Below are 20734 nucleotides of genomic sequence, written 5' to 3'. Positions count from 1 at the left end.
AGAGTAAGCCTATCTTTAAATTAGAAGGGATTTTTCAACAGGTTCCTCTTAGTAAGAAAACTAAACAAAAACCTTGAGTTGTTTCTTCCTTTGATAAAAATGGAATCATTAAAATATGAAACACTGAATATTTTCCCTATGGATGGAAAGGAGCAATTCCAGATGGATATCTCAGGAAAAAAATATCATTGCTTTATGCAGAGGAGTGGAGGATTTCGCTCAAAGCAGAAGTAGATCTTCATGGGTAGTTGAGTACCTTGAGCTACCATCACTTTTTTTAATAATATGTTTTTGTTTTGTTTTGTTTTTTAAGCTGGCGGTTTCATAGACACCCTCCCGCAAGCAACCTAATCCTAGAATTGTACTCAATCCTAGAATGTGGTCCACTTTAACTTAGTCATTTTTAAACCAAGGTCAACCAAAGGTCATTCATTTCTGCATTGGAGATTAAGATGAAAGTTACATCATTTTTGCTTCCTCCTTTAAGAAGTTTTGAATACGTAATTACTTGGACAAATATTAGGGAGCAGAGCTATTTCTTTCAGATGTATTCTTTTTATTCAAGCTCACTCTTTCCTCCACCCCAGGAGTTTGTTTTTTTCACACCAACTAGCTTGTTAAAATAGCTAATGCAAAATCAACTTCCAATAATGAATTTATTTGTTCCATTGTGGATAATAGAGCTGGAAGTGGGATGCTTAAGCATCATTTTCCAATCAGTACAGTTTACAAATGAAAATTGAAGCCAAAAGAAGAGTAAGAGCCAAATTTCTACACTCTCCACCAAGAAATTTCAACTTCATTATTTTTTAAAGCCAAGATTCTGAACTGTGGGATTTATTGTGACTTAATTATCATTCAAGTTTTTCTCTGCCCTTTTTTGCTCACTTTGTTCAGAAATCTATTTCTTATAAAGTTTGTGTTTGTATTGGGAGTAAGAAATAATGTTATTTCAGCTTCTCATAATTTCTTAGTGAAACACCACACCAAACATTGCCAACAAATACAAGTGCTATATTCAATTAACATGGGGAGAAATTCAGGAGGAAAAAAAACGCAACTTATTCTGTATCTAAAAGTCACATAAGCCAGAGAAAGTTAGAATATAATACACAAAACTTATGAAAATTAGATACTTTATTTATAGTTTAATCACAAGAACAATTTTCTTGTTCTTCAAGATGTAAATACATACTAGAATAAACTCTGTAGAATATACAAAAAATACATACTTTTCCCATGAAATTTTTCTTTATAATAAATAGAAGAGAACACGTGTGTGGCTGATTCAGATAATGCTCCGTGTCTGCTTAGGTTTTCAGACTGTTGATTTATTTCTAATCTCTTGAAAGAATGGAGGAGTTCCTTCTCCCCTAAAAGGTCGAGATAAATAATGCATGAAGCAATCCTCCCTCCTGATTTTTCCCTTTTCCTCCACATTTTTGCTTTTGATAGAGAGTTCAGCCTAAATTTCCACGCTTGCATTCAATCATTACAAAGCCTACAAATTATACAATGACTTCTAACCTGGCCCTCTAACAAAACAAGTTTTTCCCCCCTTATAAATCATAAGAGACAGATGGCAAAATGGGGAAGAAAAAGGAAAGAGAAGAACGGAACAATAGGCATTGTGACGAATCTGGGAAAAAGAACAAAGTGCACATCAGAAAGGGAAAGTTTGGTTTGACAGGTGAAATTCCCACAGCCTGCAGACAGCAATGGGAATAAAGCAGATGCCAGCCATTGCAAATCTGTGGATAATATTATTACCGATAAAATCATTCAGATGCTAAGATCCATGTCTTTCTACTCGACATTAACATCTCTATGTGGAAGCAAAGGTGAAGAGATCACAGGAACCAGTTGCATTCCCCTTGGGAGATTCACACGAACTGCACCGAGTTGCCCCTCTGGCGTTTCCGAGAGAGGGGAGGAGCGTCATTCCGCTCCACAAATTCGTTAGATATGCCATCCTCATCTCTTCACAGCGTCCTTTCGGTCTCAGGAAGCGCCCCCAAACGCCACTATCCTCTTTGACTCATCAGACCTTCAATAAATCAGAACCCGACTGAACGAAGTTAACCCCAAAGCCTAGGAATGCAACAACCAACCGAGAAATCACAACGGCTACATCTGCTCTAAGTGAGGTGGTTTCCAGGGAGTGAAAAGTAGGGGCAAGGAAGAAATGGGAGGAGGGCTTGGTTGGAACCAGGAAAGAGAACCCACTATGGCCCTGGCGTGGGAAGCAGAGATGGCAGCTCTAGATACAATCCCTGGCTATGGGGAGGTGAGGTGCATAGCGGTGCTTGTCGGGGGGTGGAGGCTGCCAATAGTCCATGTCTGACCCTGTGGGGCTGGCGGGAGATAAAGTGCAGCTGTAAGGAGAGGTGGAATTGGAGGACGAAGAAGAGGACGGTGCGGGGCTGTTGGTGCAACTCCACGTGGAAGAGGGCGATGGGCTGTCTCCGCTGCTGCTCAGAGCAGCGCTAGCACCTCCGGGACTTAGCAGCACCGCCTCGGAGAAGAGCGCCCCCGGCAGGCCCCCGCCCCCGCCCCCGCAGTGGTCTGCCAGGCGTAGGGTCTCGGTGAGCGCCCAGATATAGTTGTGAGCGAAGCGTAGCGTCTCGATCTTGGTGAGCTTGGCGTCCTCGGGGAACGTGGGGAGCACCTCGCGCAACGCATCCAACGCCGCGTTGAGATTGTGCATGCGGTTGCGCTCGCGGTTGTTGGCCTTCAGTCTGCGGGTCTTCTTGATCCGCTGCACGGTCTCGGCAGTTTTGGCGCCCCGGGAGACTGCCCGTGATCGGGAGGGGCGCCGCTTGCACTCGTGTACCAAACCCAGCAGCCGTGCGGGCCTGCAGCCCTCGGCACCCGCCGCTGAGTTGCCCCGCGCCCCCTGCCCGGCCTCGGCCCCAAGCTGCAGACGCGCCCCTCCCGACGCGCCCAGCTCCTCCTCCTCCTCCTCAGCGCTAGACGACAACGGGGTCAGGGAGGCTGAGGCTGGGGAAGCCGAGCCGAGCAGCACGAGCACGTCCTCCTCCTCCTTCAACTCCAAGGTCTCGGATTTGACAAACATCCTACGGAAAAGAGCAGGGAAGGAGGAAAAGGCAAATGAGATGTATACATACAAACGGACACGTTCTCCCTGTCACTGGTGCGTGCCGGGTAGGCGCACCGGCAATGACAGGCTCCGAAAGGCTCAAAGGAGGAACATAACTGGGGGAGGAAACCTAATCAGTGCTCTTCCCGACCCCAGTAGGAACTGCAGCCTTAGCAACAGAAATACTGCGGGGAGTAGAGGGCGTGCAGACGTGGTTCGACCAAGTGGAGGAAACAGCCTGCGAAGTTGGAAGCCACGGCGTGGATACTTACCTAGTTGGTTCTAATATGCCGCAGCGTAACTATTACTTTGGCGTGTGCCTGGAATCTCCCCGCACTCGGGAGCAACGCTGTGTCCTTCTCTACGCTGGAAAGAAGCGGGCCTGGCGCTACTGTGGCGCGGCTCTGCAGGGGACCTCTCTGACGGGCGAGTTTGCCAAGAGCCCCGGCGGCGGCGGCAGCCCGCCCGGGTCTCGTGTGTTGTGGTGGTGGTGCGTGTCTGTCTGTCAGTCAGTCCCTGGCCGTGCGGCTCTTGGCACGCGACTTCCAGGCACTCCAGTTAAAGCGAAGCTGCTTGTGGTTCAGTGGCTGCGTGTCTGGCACACGACTCTCCTTAAAACCCCTTATATACCACCCAGAAAACAATCAGATCTGCCCCCGGGCCCCCACCTCACCGTACCCCTCCCCCTTCGCCGTCTCCTCCTCCCTCCTGTCCTGACCCCCCTTATCCCCCGCTTTTCCCTTCCCGGCTTATTCTTTTCATTGCATTATCATCATTCATTTCTTTCTCTTTCTTTAGCCCCTTCCCCTCCTCCCCCGGCCCTGCCATCCATCCTCCTCCTCCCACCACCCCCCGCCTCTCCTTCCCCCCTTTATCTAATCAGCATAAAATGGTTCTAAAGCTCCTGTTGGAGCTCCAGGCTGCATCCCGAGCTGCCGAAGCCGCGGCGGCGGCAGCGGCTCAAGCTGCGGCTGTTGTCGCGGCCGCTGTCCATTGTGATTGGTGGCTCGCGCTCGGCTGGAGCGTGCCGCTAATTTATTAATGAATGGAGGTCGCGAGGCGCAGCTGGCCAATCAGGGCGCCCCGGACTCCGGGAGGCCTTCGAGCCACGCGCACCGGAGCCCGCTCCCTTTCAGCAGCTCACTAGGGGCCCGAGCTCTGGGGGCTGATGGGGGGACCCGGGGTACCACCCCCGCCCCTGTCTCGCGGCCGCCACAGCTACCCCCCGCCCCAACGCGCGCGCACACGCATCCCACCCAGCGCTGCTCGGCCTTCTAGCTCGCAGGCGATGGGAGCCGAGGAATTAGTTAATGGGGGTCAGAATCCCGGGGAAAGCAGTTAGCCTTGTGGTGCTGCCGGGAGTCTCTTGGCAAAGCCTCTTAGGGGCTGTATCAAATGGTCCACGATTTTTTAAACACATTCATTTTGCTAGGAAAGGAAAGGGATACGGATGACAAGCTGTGGGCACTTTGTGAGCAAGGAGTTTGGGGTCCAGATAAACTGGAGTGGGAGGGTGATGTGAGAGGACACTGGGAATTCACAGAGGCATCTCCTAGAAGGGAAGATGTAGTTGGAGCATTTGATCAGCATTTAGAGAATGCAAGAATCAAGAGCACTCATGTTAGAACTGAAAGTGACTTCTTTCACCTGAAGCACACTGAGGCTCCTGTCATTAACATAGTTTTTTTTTTTTCTTGAGTGGGGAGAAGGTTAACCTCGGTTTAGAGAGAGGCGGGTAAGTAAAGGAGGCTTCCTGCGTGGGTGGCAGCCAGCAGAACAGGAGGAGTGGCGGAGCTGTTGCTCCTGCGAGCGAATAGGCTGCGCTGACATTTCTGTGACCTCTGGTCCGCGCTGGGGGGCGTTGTAGGGACATGGGGCCCTTCCTCCCAATTCTCCCTCTTTTCAATGAGAAAAAAGAGCTGAAGGGCTACTGGACTTAGGAGGAAACTTGTTCTAAATTACACTTAGCCCTCCCCTATTCCCCCTAACTCAGGCCCACCCTCTTGTCACCGTGGCTGATTTTGCTTAGAGGCAGAACCAGAGACCCCTTAAATGTGCGTTGGAGCCAGTTTTACTTAGCAGTTACACGAATGGTGGGATAGATCTGGACTCCAATAAACTATAGAGTCATCTCTTGAGATCCCTTTTGCAAATTAAGTTTATAGGAGGGGAAGCTGGAGTGTTTGAAGTCCAAGAAAGGCAAAAGAATATTATTTTCTGGTATTTGTCTCCCTGGACTTGTAGAGCTTGAAAATAAGTTGTGTTTCAGTGGGTTTTTAGTGTTTTTGACGTGGCCTTCTCTTGTTTAATGTTTCTGCAGGGAAGTAATGAGCAAGATTGGAAGGCACAAAGTGCAGAACATGAAAATTAGAATCTTGTGAAAGAGACAGACTTCTGTCTTGAAATTGTTTGAAAACTATAATAATTTTCTATTTGCTCTTTCATATTGATGTTTTCAACTCCTCCTCTTTTAAAACAAATTGCCTAAATTTAAAAGCATTATTTTCTCAGTCCCTCCTTAAATCCTTTCTGAATAGCTTGATTTCATTTGTTATAAGTGCTCAAATGAAAAGGAAGACACATTTAGTCTCCTTGGCACACAACATCTGCCTCTCTCAGGTTTCGGGAACCTACAGAATCAGAACTTCATAAAGAAATTTGATCAAGCAAAAGATAGGTCAGTAGTGAAAGATGGCAGAATTGTTTTACTTAGTTGCATGTACACATGAGCATTATTTTATAGGCAATGATCACTGATCCCAAACAAACAAATACTCTTCTCAAAGCCCTCCTAAAAGAAAATTGACCAAGGGTGTGATCTTGTCTAGCCAAATAAGAATTGAAGGAACTTGATGGAGTGAATGCAGGGTTTTTGTTTGTGAATTTGAATGAAATAAAGGATGAGAAAGCTAGTTTCTGAGGAAATGATCAAAGACTGCTAAAAATAAATACTGGGATAGTGGGAGGAACCATGGTGTGACAGTCTTTGGATATCTACATCTCTCCACAGGGGCTGCCTGCAAGGAGAGACAAGCCAATAGATTAATGCAATAGAAAACAAAGGAAGGTTTTCTTTAGTATCAGTAGAAACATATCTTTTTGGACAGGTTGCTTTCAAATTTTGATTTATCTAGGAAGTGCTAGGTTGATTTAATGACAAAATATTAAGAACAGAAAGAGCAGAACTGGAATCCAAGTAGAGACTTTAAAGGGAAGCCTCGGGAGACTTGTATAACCCCAAATAACAATGAGATCAAACTGGTTCTAATGCTTAGTGCTAGTGAAACATCCAGTGGGTTTCTTTAGTTGATTGTTAACTGTATTTGGGTGCCTGACTCCTCAGCTTATATATTCTCTTGGGATTTTATGTTTTCATGATTCACTAAAAGGGCACATTCTTTCCTTTGACAAAATTCACCTTCCCCGCCATGTGTGAGAAGTTAATAAAGCATATATGAGGGGCTGGGGTTGTGGTTCAGTGGTAGAACGCACATCTGGCAGGTGTGAGGCACTGGGTTCAATTCTCAGCACTGCATATAAATTAATTAATTAATTAATTAAAGGTCCATTGACAAACTAAATATATATTTTTAAATAATGCATATATGAATGTATGCTGTGCAGATGTTTAGAAATAGGAAAATAGTATTAAGATAAACTGTACATTTCCTATTCTGGAAGTTTCCTTTAAAAGGAAACAGTATTCCAATACTGTAAATAACAAACAAACAACAACAAAAAAAAAACCCTTAGGGCTTTGTATATATTCAAATATTGGTATAAACCAATCTCTAAATCATTTAGATACAAAGATATTATGTTTCATAGAATTTTTTTTAAATAACTGCTTCTTTGGATATGTGCACTGGAGTACTTTAGATTACTGTGGAAAGTACAGATGTAAAAAAGTCACCTTCAATATCATCATGGAACTCTTCTGTGTTTATGCTGCAGCTTTCAAGAGAGCTGCCTCCCTCTTCATACTGGAACACTTCGGGGAAATATGTACCACTGTGCAAAATGCATAAGAAAAGAAAAGAGGCACAAGGACAAACTAATACCGTTCATGCAATCCAGAGACCAACCTTCCAGACTCAGTTGCCTAGCTAGCGGAATTCTATTTGTTCAGCATTTTGCTCAGTTTTACTTGCAGTGGTTGGGGGAAAGATTTCGATTTGTACTCAGCTTTGCGAAGACGTGACCAACACCAAATATCCTTAGCTGGATCCTTCTAGCACTCTTTTAACTTAAATAAATTCAAGAGGCACTTGTGTGGTCTAAAAGATTGTCCAGATGAAACGAGGCTGAAATGTTATGTGAAGTGGGAGGGGAGAGCGTGAATAGCATCAGCGAGGATGGTGACCGAGGGCCGCTCCTGTCCATTGCGTGAACTGTCCTAAAGGGTCAAACTGTTCATCTTCAGCCCCTCTTTTCAGTATGCAATCCTACTTTAAGAGAACAAAAGCTCAAAGCAGGCGGTTATCAAGAAATGGGAGCACAATGATTTAAACTCATCCCCTAGCCTTAGAAAGAAAGGGGAGGCGAGTTCGTGTAGCAAGAGAAAAGTGAAGTAAGAGGAGGGGTGAGGGGGTGGAGATCTTTAGAAAGTCTTTGTTGCTTCTAAGAAGCTTGAACTTTAAGACGACCCAGAAGCCCTAAAGTTTAGGGTAGGTGTTACTGTGGGGCCATAGGCTACATCCCATCCACACTTCGACCTCACAAGTCGCAAAAGAGGCCAACTGGTCCCAGCCTTGCTGTTGCAGGTGAATATCTGGGGGCGTCAAAGAGGGCGCCCTTTCTCCGAAGGACAACAGCAAAGTTTTGGTTGTCTTTCCAGGATACAAGAAAAGAGTACGTCTGTTTAAAGAAGGGCTGACTGATGTTCCTGCCCAGCTGGAGTTCATAACCTAAATCCTTATCCTCCGGATGATATTTCAGAAAGGAGCAAATATGGCGAGAAAGTTCTCCCCTAGACACCAGAAACGCAGTTTCCAGAGCAGGGGTGGCTGGGGTGGGAACAGCCTCCCCTGTTTCTCCATAGAGTACTTGCGATTTGGGGTTCCTTATTGGTGATGTGAGAACTGGAAGCAAACGTGATTTCGGATTTTGGGGAAGCTCCAAGGAACCAAGGAAACTAATATAAACTAACGCCTTGCCTTGGTCTGGGTCCCCAGAGGCTGCTATTGCTTGGAACTCTTGGTCTCACCCTCGCTTTTACCCATGGATCCTGTCGGGGAGGATTCGGCGTGGACTGAATTCTGGAGAGATCCCGGGTAGATCCCTACGCTAGCCCTTCCGCTTGTTGATATTCCCAGAATGGAAGGAATCAGCTAGCGGAGACTGAGGTTAGGCAAGATCATCTCCCAGGCCCAGAGCCCTATTCCGGAGACCACTGACTCAAACCGCACAACAAGTTCTGGTGTCCCAAGACAAACATGCAGGGACTCGGGCTTGACACCAAGGTCGGCTTGATCGCAGGATCTGCCCCGCAGGTGCTGGGAGGCTCCCTGCTTTCTTCATTGACCTACTTTCTCCCTTGCCCCTACTGCGACCAGCTTCCCCAAGCGCCCTTCTTTACCTCTAAGGAAAGAAATCCCTGTAGATTATGCCAACCTGGACTAGCTTCTTCATTGTTCTCCTCAGGTGAGGTTTGAAAAAGAACAGCCGGTGCGTGAGTGGGAAGCTGGGGGCCCACTAAGGAGGGAACCTCCTCTCCAAGCCTCTGTGCCTGCAAAAAGGGACATTGGCTATCCAGGGGAAAGTGCAAGAAAGAGAGCACTAATCGCTGAACCAGGAGACAAACACGATTACCAGCTCCGAGCCTTGAGTCAGAAAGTCTCATAGACTTTAAGATGTTAATCCCCAGCATAATCCTTCCTTTGGCGTGTAGGAATAGTGCAACCACAAGAGTTGTTTTGTTATTTATATTGGCGTTTAATAAAACTCAGCCAGTGGTGAATGGGCTGCCCACTCTCCAATGGTAATTAATTCCCTATTTCAGTGACCCAATTGTCCTGGGACAGAGCGGTGGGCCCGTCCCGGTGCCCCGATCCCCCTTTGTGCGGATACACTGCCCTCGTGCTTCAACAGCTATGGAAACTCATTCTTTTGATGTCATTCAAGGAGTTTTCCTTGGGCATCTTCTAAACTTCAAGGACCCTTTTCTTTCTCCGTTTCATGAAAAGCAGTGCGGGCTTGACCACCTCTGTAGAATTTAATGATTTGGTGAAAGGGCCCTTTGGGGTTTGTGTAAGGAGTTAGACAGAGAGAAAGAAAATTTGGCAGCCTGCTCCCTCCCAGGGTCTGTCCCGAACCCGGAAAACACAAAACTTATTCAGAGAAATGGATAAAGATCTTGAAAGCTGATTTTCCCCTCTCCTCTCCCCACTAAAAACAAAAACAAAAAAACAACACTGAATTCTTTCCTGGAAATAAACTGAATTGTTGTTTCTCACTGATACGTCAAAGGGCTGAGATTGAGGTAAATTCGAATCTTTAACAGAGAAACTTTCTTAGTCTATACCTTTCAGGAATGAAATATCAGTTTATGACTTTATCTTATTCTTTGACTCATCCCACCTTCCTGCCCTTAAAGGAGCACCCAGTGCGTGCCAAGTATTGTACCAACCCCGGAAACACTGCACACAACACAGGCGCGATTACTACCCGCATACAGCTTACATTCCAATAAATCGACTGAAAAAAACAAGTTATGTACACCAGAAAACGAAGTGTTATGTAGACAATAAAAGAATGTAATTCAATACAGTGAGACAGGAGGAGGGCAAGGATGCAGTCCCCCCCCCCACACACACACACCTGCCCCAAGGGATCCACAGGTCCTTTAGAATGCAGAGCACTCAAGGTCGATCCAAGGTCGAGTTATTTCTTGAATCCCCTTCCACCCCGCCCAGTATTTCTCAAGCACCTACTAGGTGCGAGGGGCCTTGCCAGGCTCACAGTACTCGCTTCCAGCGAACCACACTGCTGTGCCCTCCTCGGTTGTCAGTCATAACCTTGTGATAATGCGATTGTTGATATTACCCTGGGCGGAGGAGCTAGGGCTGGGTCTCCCGGCCGGGAGGGGGCGGCCGCGGCGCGTCGGGCAGCGCTCCTTGCACAAGTAGCTCTTCTATGTCTTTATACGCACTTCCAAAAAAACTTCGCAAGTCACAGAAACAATTCAGAATTCAACTAAGAAAATACAGAGTGAACCATATGGCCTGGGTGGCTCGAGTCGGCTGCATTTTCCTCCAGACAAAGAAGGGATTGAGAGTTGAAGGAAAGGAGAAAAAAAAACCAACTTTCCGGCTGATGAAGCTGTTGTCTGGAGGCAATGATCCCAAATCTGAAGGCTTTATTCCGGCTCCGACGGAGACGTGATATGTCATATGATTAGCATCTTTCATATTTACAAGAGTGGTATGGGCTGCCAGTCTTGAGAGAAAGGCGAGAGAAAGAAGGGGGCATATGCTGAAATGGATTTAGCATTTGAAAGAGAGAAAGGAGATCGGATAAATACACTTAAACGAGGATTTAGTTTTACTCCTGTTGAGTTCTAATGGATTGTTGATTGAGATTTTAGGGGCCTGGAACCGAGGTGTCAGCAGTAATTTAAAGAAGGTATTCAGTCCCGGGCGCCTCTTTTCTGCATTTCCCCCGCCGCCCCTCCCACCCCTCACTCATTTACGCCTTCGAGCAGTACCAGGGCGGAGACAGCTTTCAACACAAAACACAAAACACGGTCTTACGCTAGGGCGGGTGACCAGGGGAGCCCGAGCGCGAGGGGTTTGGAAGAGACACCCCTTGCAGCTGGGTGCGCTTCGAGGGTCGCTCTCCCTTCCTGGCATACCTGAGTGTTTTGTGGACGTGCCGCGGGTCCAGGACTGGGAGCGCCAGAGGGTACCAGCCTTCTAAGTAAAGTGAGGTCCTGGCGCCCCCTGGCGGGGTGCGGCGAGGCCAGGGATCCACCGGGAAACTCCTTGGCCCGCAGTCAGCAAACACCACGGTGGGCTTGGCAGCGCTTCGCAGACCCTCCCTCCCGCAGCCTTCACCTGCGGCTCCAGTTACAAACTCGCAGTGCCCAGCTGCTCCCTGACTTACAGATTCAAAAGCGTCGATTGTGAGCGCCTTAGAGCCGAAAGGAACACACAAAACATCTCTAGTGGTTCTGATTGCAGCCAAGTTTGAGAACAACTGGGTTTAGTCCTCAAGACTTCTGAGAATTTCGCAGTTCTGCTAGAAGTGACGCCAGGAACCAATAGGCTGGGGAAAAGACCGGCTCCAGGCCGTGAACAGGGGCCATATAACTTATCTGAGTAGTATGTGTTGTATGTATGCACCCTGAGCCTCCTTCCAGATTCATCTTCAAATGTTTGTTCCTCCCCTGGATCATTTTTATTCTCTTCCGGATTGTATTTGATGTTTATTCCCAGCTAGGTGCCATGTGTATAAAATGTGGGGGTCGGTGAGGAACACAACTCACTTGCCTTAGGCCTCACCCCTGTATCGAGGCACCCAGATTCCTATCTGCCCCCCCATTGTCATCTCCTTTCCAAAGGTATTTGTCCTTAACTTTGTCAGAGAAATTATTGTGCTTTCCCAAGGGTCAAAGATAGTAAATACAAGGACGTAAGTTAGCATTTTACCTGTGAGTCAGAACGAATTCAACTTGCCCACTTTTATCAACAGTAGAGACAAACGAATAATAAATATTTTAGTAAATATTGTAGTCAGTATACCTTAGTGCCATTGATACCATAACATAAATGTCATGATGACTTCAAAATCACATTTGACATACGTTTTTCTTTTCTTTTTTCTTTTTTTCTTTTTTTTTTTTTGCATTTCGTAATGCTTAGTATGAGCCCAATTTGTTAGATAATATTAATATCTGAATGATTACACAGACATATAAGCAGCCACATCCTGGAGACAAAATTATTTATAGTGGTCATCATTTTGGCATTGGGTAGTGGTAATTTAAATTTTTAATCAGACACTGTATTTAAAATGCTGACCTTGGGTGTTTTGGGGGGAGGGGGCAGATCTTTCTCAAAGATTGGAAGGAAATTACAGATCAGGGATGTCTGAACTGGGTGAATTATTCCCCATAACTCATCCCCAGTTAAAATTAAGGCCCCAGGATTTGGATCATTTATTGTCACAGAGGATACTGGAATCTTAAAACAACCATTTAAAACTTGGTCTTGAACTATGTCAACATTGTTTACAGAAACAATAAAGAGGGTAGAAACATACAGTGCTGATTTCAGTATTTTATTAAATGAAAATTCCTAGGGCTGAAAAGAGAAAGGAAAGTTCCTTTATGCTATTATTTTCTGTCTTCTGGATAGATCACATCTGTTTACAAAGTTGAGCCCAAATGGCAGGGTTTGGGTGGATTTCTAAAGAAAAGATTTTTACCAATGTCTCAAAGAAGTATACTTGCTAACAGGAAATCTTTTGGGTCTAATCTTTCTTTCTGGCCTGACCTAGCAATGATAAAAAATTTTTTTAAATAAAAATAAATAAAACTTTGCTCCTCTTTCTTTCTGTGCTTGAAAAGGTAGCACTTATAGCTACTATTTTAAAATAATCAGGATCCAGAGAATAAATAATTCTGAGTTTGGTTTTCTTGTGTTTTCAGGTTTTGGGCTTTCTCTGCAACAGGAGCCATCTTTACCCCAGAGGAGGCCACTGTGAGTTTCTTAGATGCATTTTTATAACACCAATCACCACACTGAAAGTTTGTTGTGTCATTGTCCATGCATGAGACAGCAGGACTGAGAATCAGAGAAAGGAAAGGATTTGCAAGAGGATAATGGCATTCTTTTCAGCAAATTCTCTTTTTCTCTGGGGTTTTTTATTTTATTTTTTTGAGGATTCAAGAGTTCATTTTCTCTTGAAGGAAGGAAAACACTAACCTCATAATGCAAGATCTTACTGGAAAATCAAGAGATTTTTTTAAAGTTCTTCATGGTAAAAGTCCACTATACGTTTTCTGAAAAAAATAATAGGCAAGGAATAAAAATAAATAAATAAACTCTATGTCAATATTATCCCACCCCCAAACTCCTATTAATGTCCTAATTAGAACACAGTTCTTCCCCACCCCTCACTGGGAAGAATACAATGTGCCACTAAAAATTAGAGAAAAAGGGAGTTTTGTTATTTGCATGAATCTGGGACTTCTAGCCTTGTCCTAATGACTCCTCAAGTCCTTCAAATTATTTGAGTTATGTTGTATTTAAGACCAATGAGATTTCTCAGGAAATGAGTGATACAAGGTGTAAGGCAGTTGCTTTAGGACTAAGGACAAGTTTCTCGAAATAAATTGCTATCTATTCCCAAAGAATCACATGGTATTTTGGTTTTTCCTCTGTATCTTCCTTTGTATCTCAATGTATCATAACGCTGGGGCATCAATAATGCATATTTTTTCCATACACTAATTCTTGGAAGAAATTCATTTGTTCAAAATATGCTAATTTAAAAACAGTGTCTCATTGAGATAACAACCTTCTCCTTCCCTCCCATCCCAAAAGCTCAAAGTGCTTTTTTTCTCCCTCACAAAATAGAAATGAAATAAGTCACATGAAATTTTGAAATAATAAACTAAAAACATATGGATGCAGTCTCACTAAAGTCAGTAGTGTATTTCTTGGCTTCTTGCATTTGGCCAAGAATATTTAGATAGTAATTTCAATCACAATTTGCTGGCAATTGGGGTTTCTCTCTAATTTGATATGGAAGAAGAAATACATCTGTAACTACAGAACATAGTGACTTTTCTTTAATCATCACAGTAATTTGTTAAGTGGTGAAAACCCAACCAAAATTTAGGACAGAGTTGTATTTATGGAGATGAGGATGGTAACTTTTTTCTCTTCCTCCCCTTCATCAATTAATATTGATAGGACAGTGCTTCGTTTATCACTGTGTCAAGCCTGTGTCATATCAACATCATTGTCCTCTAAAGGGATGATTTCTTTTGAAAATTTCCTCCACTTAGTCTTTCCTTATATTTGAGGTTATATACAGTAGCTTATTCCATTTGCTCTTCACATAAATCTCAGGGGCAACATTTTTGTCATTACAATTTTCACAAATAAAGAAATTTTTGCCCAAGAGCATCCTAAGGGGACAAGACAGAAATCGCAGTCTGGACTAGTCATGCTGTGTACCTAGGCTTAACAATTCCAACCTTGTAGCCTTCCCTGGAGTAATGTGTTTACCCATCTGAAAAGTGAGACCCTTTTGTGCCCCACCAGTGTAGACTGTGGCTATTGTTATTATGCTGTTATATAAAGATGTATAAACAGATCTTGCTATATATTCCTTATGTTTTTATTTCTTATACAACCTCAACAACAAAATCTACAAACTAAGCCTAAAGGCAATTCCATCCAAATTAGTATCAACTTGATGTGATAGATAATATTATTTTCTAATGGCCTAAAGACATGACATAAATTTCATATAACTTGCTGCTGTGAAGTTCAATTTTAGGTAACTTTAGTATGACACCAAGTATTATGTGATATGCCCACCAATTTTCTCTTTTGAATATATCAAGGAATCTTTGTATAGTATTGGTTGGCTGTCATTAAGTGTTGACAAATAATGTATGTATCGGGTGATTAAAGTACTCCTTGAAGCCAACATGATCAGAAACATAAATCTAAGCAGGGTGCTAAAATTCCATGTTTCCAGTGACTACAGAGAACAGCTCCCATTAATGACTGTCCTTAGATTCATAATCTCCACAGCAGAGCTGGGGCCCACCCTATGAACTGATGGTTATTCAAGTCCTTGAGTCCTTCAAGACATTCAATGATATATATATCTCCATGCAGAATGAATACAGATGAATACAGATACCTGTAAAATGAACTAGAATGGAAGAGATTGCTAATGGTCCTGTACTAGGCATTTTCTCCTTCTTCTACAGTAACAGGATCCCCCCACTTTTAGCTGGGCACATACAAGGCTGACCAGAATAAAGACTGCATTTCTCACTTTCTTTGAAGGTAGGGGCAGTCAGTGCAACCCAGTAAGATGCAAATAGAAGTGGCATAAGCAACTTCTGTCCTTCAGTGAAGGGCTATGCCTGCCATATTCCCTTTCCCTCCACGCTGCTGCTTGGAATATGGATATGAACGCTGCATCCCCAGATGGTGTCAGTTCTCTGTTGCTTACTTTCAAATAAGTATGCCTAAAAGAAAGAGATTTTACTTGTTTAAGTCACCTCACAATGGAATCAAACACCCACACTCATGAAATGTAACAAAGACAAGGAGATCGTTTTGCTTCTGTCCCAATCTTGTTTTGATTCCTAGATAGTCACAAGTGGCAATCCTGGTAATAGAAGGTAAATAGGAACATCTTAAGTAGTCACTCATAATTCTAGATTGGACATCCAGTATACCTAGCAGATTGTATAACCAGAAAGGAGTTCTGGAGTAAATCAGTTTAATGACACTAATAACAATCTTTCTATCTTTTCATCATGTGAGATAAAATTTAAATGGTTAGTTGATTGAATATGGAATCAAAAGGAGGCAAAGATAACATTTCCCCATTAGAGGCACAATGTTGGAAATGAGTATAGTTGAATTTTTAGAAGAATAATGGATATAGTTATAATTTATGTAAAATAATTCAATTTTTATGCTCCAGTTTTTATGTAACGTTCTGGGAGTTTGGGCAATTGTCTGCAGAATTACAACCACTACCACAATCAAGATATAAAACAGTTCTATCACCTCAAAATATTCCCCCATGCTCCTTTGTCAACAGTCCCTCTAATCCCTGGCAACCACTGATCTGCTTTCTATACTTATAATTTTGCTTTATCCATACTTTCATGTGAATAGAATTAGACAGTATATAACCCTTAGTTTACTGATATTATTTTCATGAATGAACTTTGATAGTTGCAGTTTCCAGAGAATTTTCCCATTCAACTAAATGTCTGGACTTAGGCATAATGTTTTGTGTATTAAAAAAAAACAAAAACACTTTTGTTTTCTCAATCTATCCCCATTCTCCCTGACAACAACAATTGTCCAGACTCCTTACTTTGACCAGTTGGAAGCAATGAAGGGACACTGAAAGGCAAGAGGTTGGTAGATGCCAACTTTGAGCTTCAGAGCAGTGTTTCTGGTAATGGCTGAATCTTCTTCATGTTCTAGCTCCAGCTGTACAACTAATCCATGCTACCTTCCTGCCAGATTGCTTCCAGCGGCTCACACTCAACAAACCCAAAACTGGAACTCTAGGTCCTTCTTTTGCTTTGCTTTGATTAATCTCTGTGTTGCTTCATTGTTCTGCTTGGCTTTTTCAGTTCTCACAATATCTTTGTAATTAGTTCTCCCTTAAGTTCTTCTATTGGATTTCCTGGCTTAGACTGTATGTTCCCCCCTGACTAATGGATTTGATTTTAATTAAACTTAAAAATTAGAATTTTGCCTGATTCTTATTTAAATTGTTCATTAAGTTCAACCTTAACAGTACTTACTACTTAATAAATTAGAAGGGCCCTCTAATTGTACAAATGAATATAATAATGTGGTATTTCTCATTCAGACTTGTACTTAACAAAATAAAGGCAATTTGCAATTTCCAAAAGATATGCATTCATTCAAGTCATCATGTACAAGAGTGAGACTTCTAGCCCCACCCTGAAAGTCTCTCCATATAGATAGATAGATAGATAGATAGATAGATAGATAGATAGATAGCAATAGAACAACTAAATGGTCCCAGAGAAAGCACCTCCTGATATAGACCTACAAAAGCTCCCAGTGGACATCTCGCTTTTGACCTAATGACCTGAAAGTGAAGCCTGGTGATTGACCAGTTCTCCCCACAAACACTCCCACTCCCATATAAGAGCTTCAATCAATATTTCAGTATTTTTTCCTCTTGAATATGATTGTAAGGTTGAAAATCATTATATAGCTAGTCATGATGGTGCATGCCTGTAATCTCAGAGACTCAGCAGGCTGAGGAAGGAGGATCATAAGTTAGAAGCCATCCTCAGCAACTTAGCAAGATCCTGTCTCGAAATTTTTAGAAAAGGCTGGGGTGGGGGAGCGGGAAGGAATGTAGCTCATTGGTAAAATACCTTTGGATTCAATCCCCAATATAAAAACAAAACAACAACAACAAAAACTAATCCAAAATTGTGAGAGTGAATTAGTGACTACCTTAGGTGGAGGAGGGGTTGGTTCTATATCTTTACTGGAGTGGTGGCTATAGAGATGTACACACAATACGCAAAATATACATTGGGCATATTTACTGTTGATACCTCAATAAAAATAATTTTTAAATACAAAAATAAATGTCTTAGGATAAGTGACTTTGAACTTAGTGGTTCTATTACAGGTGGACAAATGGTCACATGTTGAGAAACAAATTATAGATGATGAGGTGCCATTAAAAAATTCTAGCGTGATCTCATTTGCATGTTAGAAAAATCATTCTGGTGGGAAGAATGACTGGAAACAATGAGTGGAAGAGCTTATTAGAAACATGTAACTTCTGGGCATATGGGACATGTGAGATCAGTTATTGTAAATGTGTTGTGGCACCCATCTGCACATTAGTATAATTTTCTCTAGAGCACCCAGCATCCCAGGTGGACGAAAATGGAAAAAGATGTTTGGCCTAATCGATGGTTAGCTTTATCAGCTAGAAAAAAAATTTCAGCAAAGCAGCAATATGCCAATGTAGTTGAAAATGGTTAAACAGGATGATGTTCAGGCAGATAGGAAAACTTAACCAAGCAGATAAACTGGCAGAATAGTAAGGAGTTGGAGGATGAGAGATAAGGATGAAGCCAGAAAGCACGTGTAGGAAAAATGAAGGAGAGGCTGTGGTTAGTGGCATGTTGAGATATTAATGATGATAACAAATCTGAGATATATCTATTTTTAAAAACTGTAGACAATATGACTGGCACAGTGACACACACCTCGTATCTCAGCAACTCGGAAGGCTGAGGCAGGAGGATTGCAAGTCTGAAGCCAGCCTCAGCAACTTAGCAAGACCCTGTCTCAAAATAAAAAACCAAAAGGGCTGGGGACGTTCCTCAGTGGTAAAGTGGTCCTGGGTTCTATCCCCAGTACCCCTCCAAAAAATGTAGACAACATTCAATAGTGCTCTAGAATATAAGGTACAAAAATTATGCACAGTAGGTTACCTTGTTGAAGGTATTTATATGCATTTACCTGTGTGTTAGTAAAGTATTTCTGAAAAAAAATTTAAGAATTTTATTACACTGGTTGTGTCTGAAAAAAGAAAACTGGGAGACTAGAGTATACAGGAGGTAGGGAGGGTGTTTTCACTGTATTCCTTTTTGTTACTTGTGATTATTGAATAATGTGAAAGTTATTATTTATTCAAAAATATACAGATAATATTAAATAAGGGAAAAGAAACACATGTGATATAATAAATAAGAACAGAATACAGAATGAGGCATCTATGCTTCAAGTTATAAATTAGGCACATATGTATGAACAAATATTAGGAGGTAAGAAAAATAAGCCCAATATGATTTGCTTAAAAATGTCTAAAAGAAGATACACAATGTTTAAAAAAGAAAACAGATCATCTGGACTTCCCAAATTTTTATATCAATGGACAAACACTGAGCACCTCTGGTGCTGGTGCCAATCCCAAAATATAAATGCAAAATATGGGGCTGGGGATGTGGCTCAAGCGGTAGCGCGCTCTCCTGGCATGCGTACTGCCCGGGTTCGATCCTCAGCACCACATACAAACAAAGATGTTGTGTCTGCCGAAAACTAAAAAATAAATATTTAAATTCTCTCTTTCTCTCTTAAAAATAAATAAATAAATAAATGCAAAATATGATTCTGAAGAGCCATCGGCACTGAAGAAATAAATGTAGTTCCTTTTCCAATATGTTGTCTGTCTTGTGCTTGGTCCCTAATATTTAGTTAGCTTGCCTAAGCAGCATGCATGGCACATAAAAGCAAGTCTCATATGACAATGGCTAGGCTTAGCAAATCTCCCTGGACTGCTTGCTGTTCATTAGACTTTGCTAGATGCCCTAATCCTGTATGCATGTGATTTTGCTCAGGGAGATCATCATCATCCATTCCAAATAATGGATGAGCCTATAATACCTAAAAAGAGTCACAGATCAGTGGGAGATGTCATCTGTATTTGATTACACAGACACACAAACACACAGACACAAACATGGTCCTGAGAGACCTGGTACCTTTTCACACCTCAGAATTTGCCACTCAAATGGTTTCACTGCCAGTCACTCCCCTCTATACACATCCACCCTTCTAACCTCTCACACCCTTAACTGGTCTTCAAAAATCTAGACTTTACTTCATACCTCATAGCTTGACATTGATTCTAAAGTTGAGGAACCTGAGGCTGTATAGGCAAAATTATCTAAGTCCCTGAGGACATCAAGGTATGTTAGTTCCTGATTTATTAGAATTGCACATTTTTAAAAGAGCAGGCAAGGCAAAGGAGCCCAGTTTTCTTACTTCTCCCATGGCAGGATAGGGTAGTACATAACTAGCCCTGCACTCCATAACTGAGCAGACACATAAACCAAGCTGCATTTGTTATAGAAGACTGAATCAGCCTGCTCTCTAGTTAACAAAGGACTAGCTAGAGAATAGATGCTCAATGAATGCACTGACTTTAATTGCACCAAAGAAAGAAATAGTTCTATTCCAAGTCACAAATTATCATAATTCAGCCAATAATATGTACTTGTTATGTCTTAAGAAAGGCTGGGTACTGAACTTTCACTTAAGAGGTCTTCTCTATTTGTTCTTTAGCCTACAAGTTGACTACTTCCTGCTTTCTTTCTCTCCCCCTGCCCGCGCGTGCTCGCTCGCTCGCTCTCGCTCTCTCTCTCTCTCTCTCACACACACACACACACACACACACACACACACACACACACACACTTGTTCAGATTTACCTAATTAGAAAGTAAAATAGAAAAAGCAATAACTTAATGACTAACAGAAAAGTTTTAAAAAAATATTAACTAGTGTTTCAGGACAAAAGGAGCTCAGATTTGCAGAAGTATTTGGTCTATGTTTTTCGTCTACTTTATAACCAACTCATACTAATGTAAACCAAAAGCACAACTCAAACTAAATATAGATTTCACTCACAAGTAATTACAAAGCAGGCATTTCAAATCAGTGTTGATCTAATGTTTTTAGAACAATTATTTCATTTTCAAGATCCAATATCTGCCAAGTAAATCACCAATTTCCAGTTCATTCTTATTTAATATAAAAAATCTTATTAGTATAAAGCTATTTCACAGCTGTCTTTAAACTATAGTCAAGAACATGCAGCATTTGGGATTTGCATTTGTAACTCCAAATTAAATATTCTTTTTTGTCCAAATATAAAAAAGCAATAATTATGTTTTATTTTGAAGTTTTAAGCTGAGCTAATCTCAGATTTTATTATTTTTCAAAGGCAACTCCAATTTTGAAATAGATGTCCCTAGCACTGTAAAATAAAAAATTAAAATAATATAAGTAAAAATAAAATTTTTAAAATAACTTTTTCTTGCATTAAGTAGCATACCAGATCCAGTAGCAAATG

The 20734-nt window shown here is 42.2% G+C and overlaps 2 protein-coding genes across 3 annotated transcripts; one reads left to right on the top strand and one right to left on the bottom strand.

Annotated features, from left to right (window-relative positions):
* Positions 1 to 1119: 1119 nt before the first annotated feature.
* Positions 1120 to 3781, bottom strand: Neurog2 (neurogenin 2). 2 transcript variants are annotated; one of them, XM_078021806.1, is made up of 2 exons: positions 1771 to 3781; positions 1120 to 1373 (listed from the first exon to the last, which is right to left on the bottom strand). In XM_078021806.1, exon 1 carries the CDS (start codon positions 3074 to 3076, stop codon positions 2261 to 2263), a length of 816 nt encoding a protein of 271 aa, XP_077877932.1. In that variant the 5' UTR covers positions 3077 to 3781; the 3' UTR covers positions 1120 to 1373; positions 1771 to 2260. The 2 variants fall into 2 exon arrangements, with proteins under 2 accessions (XP_077877932.1, XP_005330163.1); XM_005330106.3 differs by having other exon boundaries at positions 1120 to 3077; positions 3373 to 3780.
* On the top strand, positions 1854 to 9059 carry LOC144366869 (uncharacterized). Its single transcript, XM_078021807.1, has 2 exons — positions 1854 to 3590; positions 7055 to 9059. The coding sequence occupies exons 1-2, from the start codon at positions 3388 to 3390 to the stop codon at positions 7299 to 7301; spliced, it is 450 nt and encodes a 149-aa protein (XP_077877933.1). The 5' UTR covers positions 1854 to 3387; the 3' UTR covers positions 7302 to 9059.
* The last annotated feature ends 11675 nt before the right edge of the window (positions 9060 to 20734 follow it).

The sequence above is a fragment of the Ictidomys tridecemlineatus genome, chromosome 9, assembly GCF_052094955.1.
Source record: "Ictidomys tridecemlineatus isolate mIctTri1 chromosome 9, mIctTri1.hap1, whole genome shotgun sequence".
NCBI classification, from domain to species: domain Eukaryota; kingdom Metazoa; phylum Chordata; class Mammalia; order Rodentia; family Sciuridae; genus Ictidomys; species Ictidomys tridecemlineatus.
This window is presented reverse-complemented; position numbering and strand designations above follow the sequence as displayed.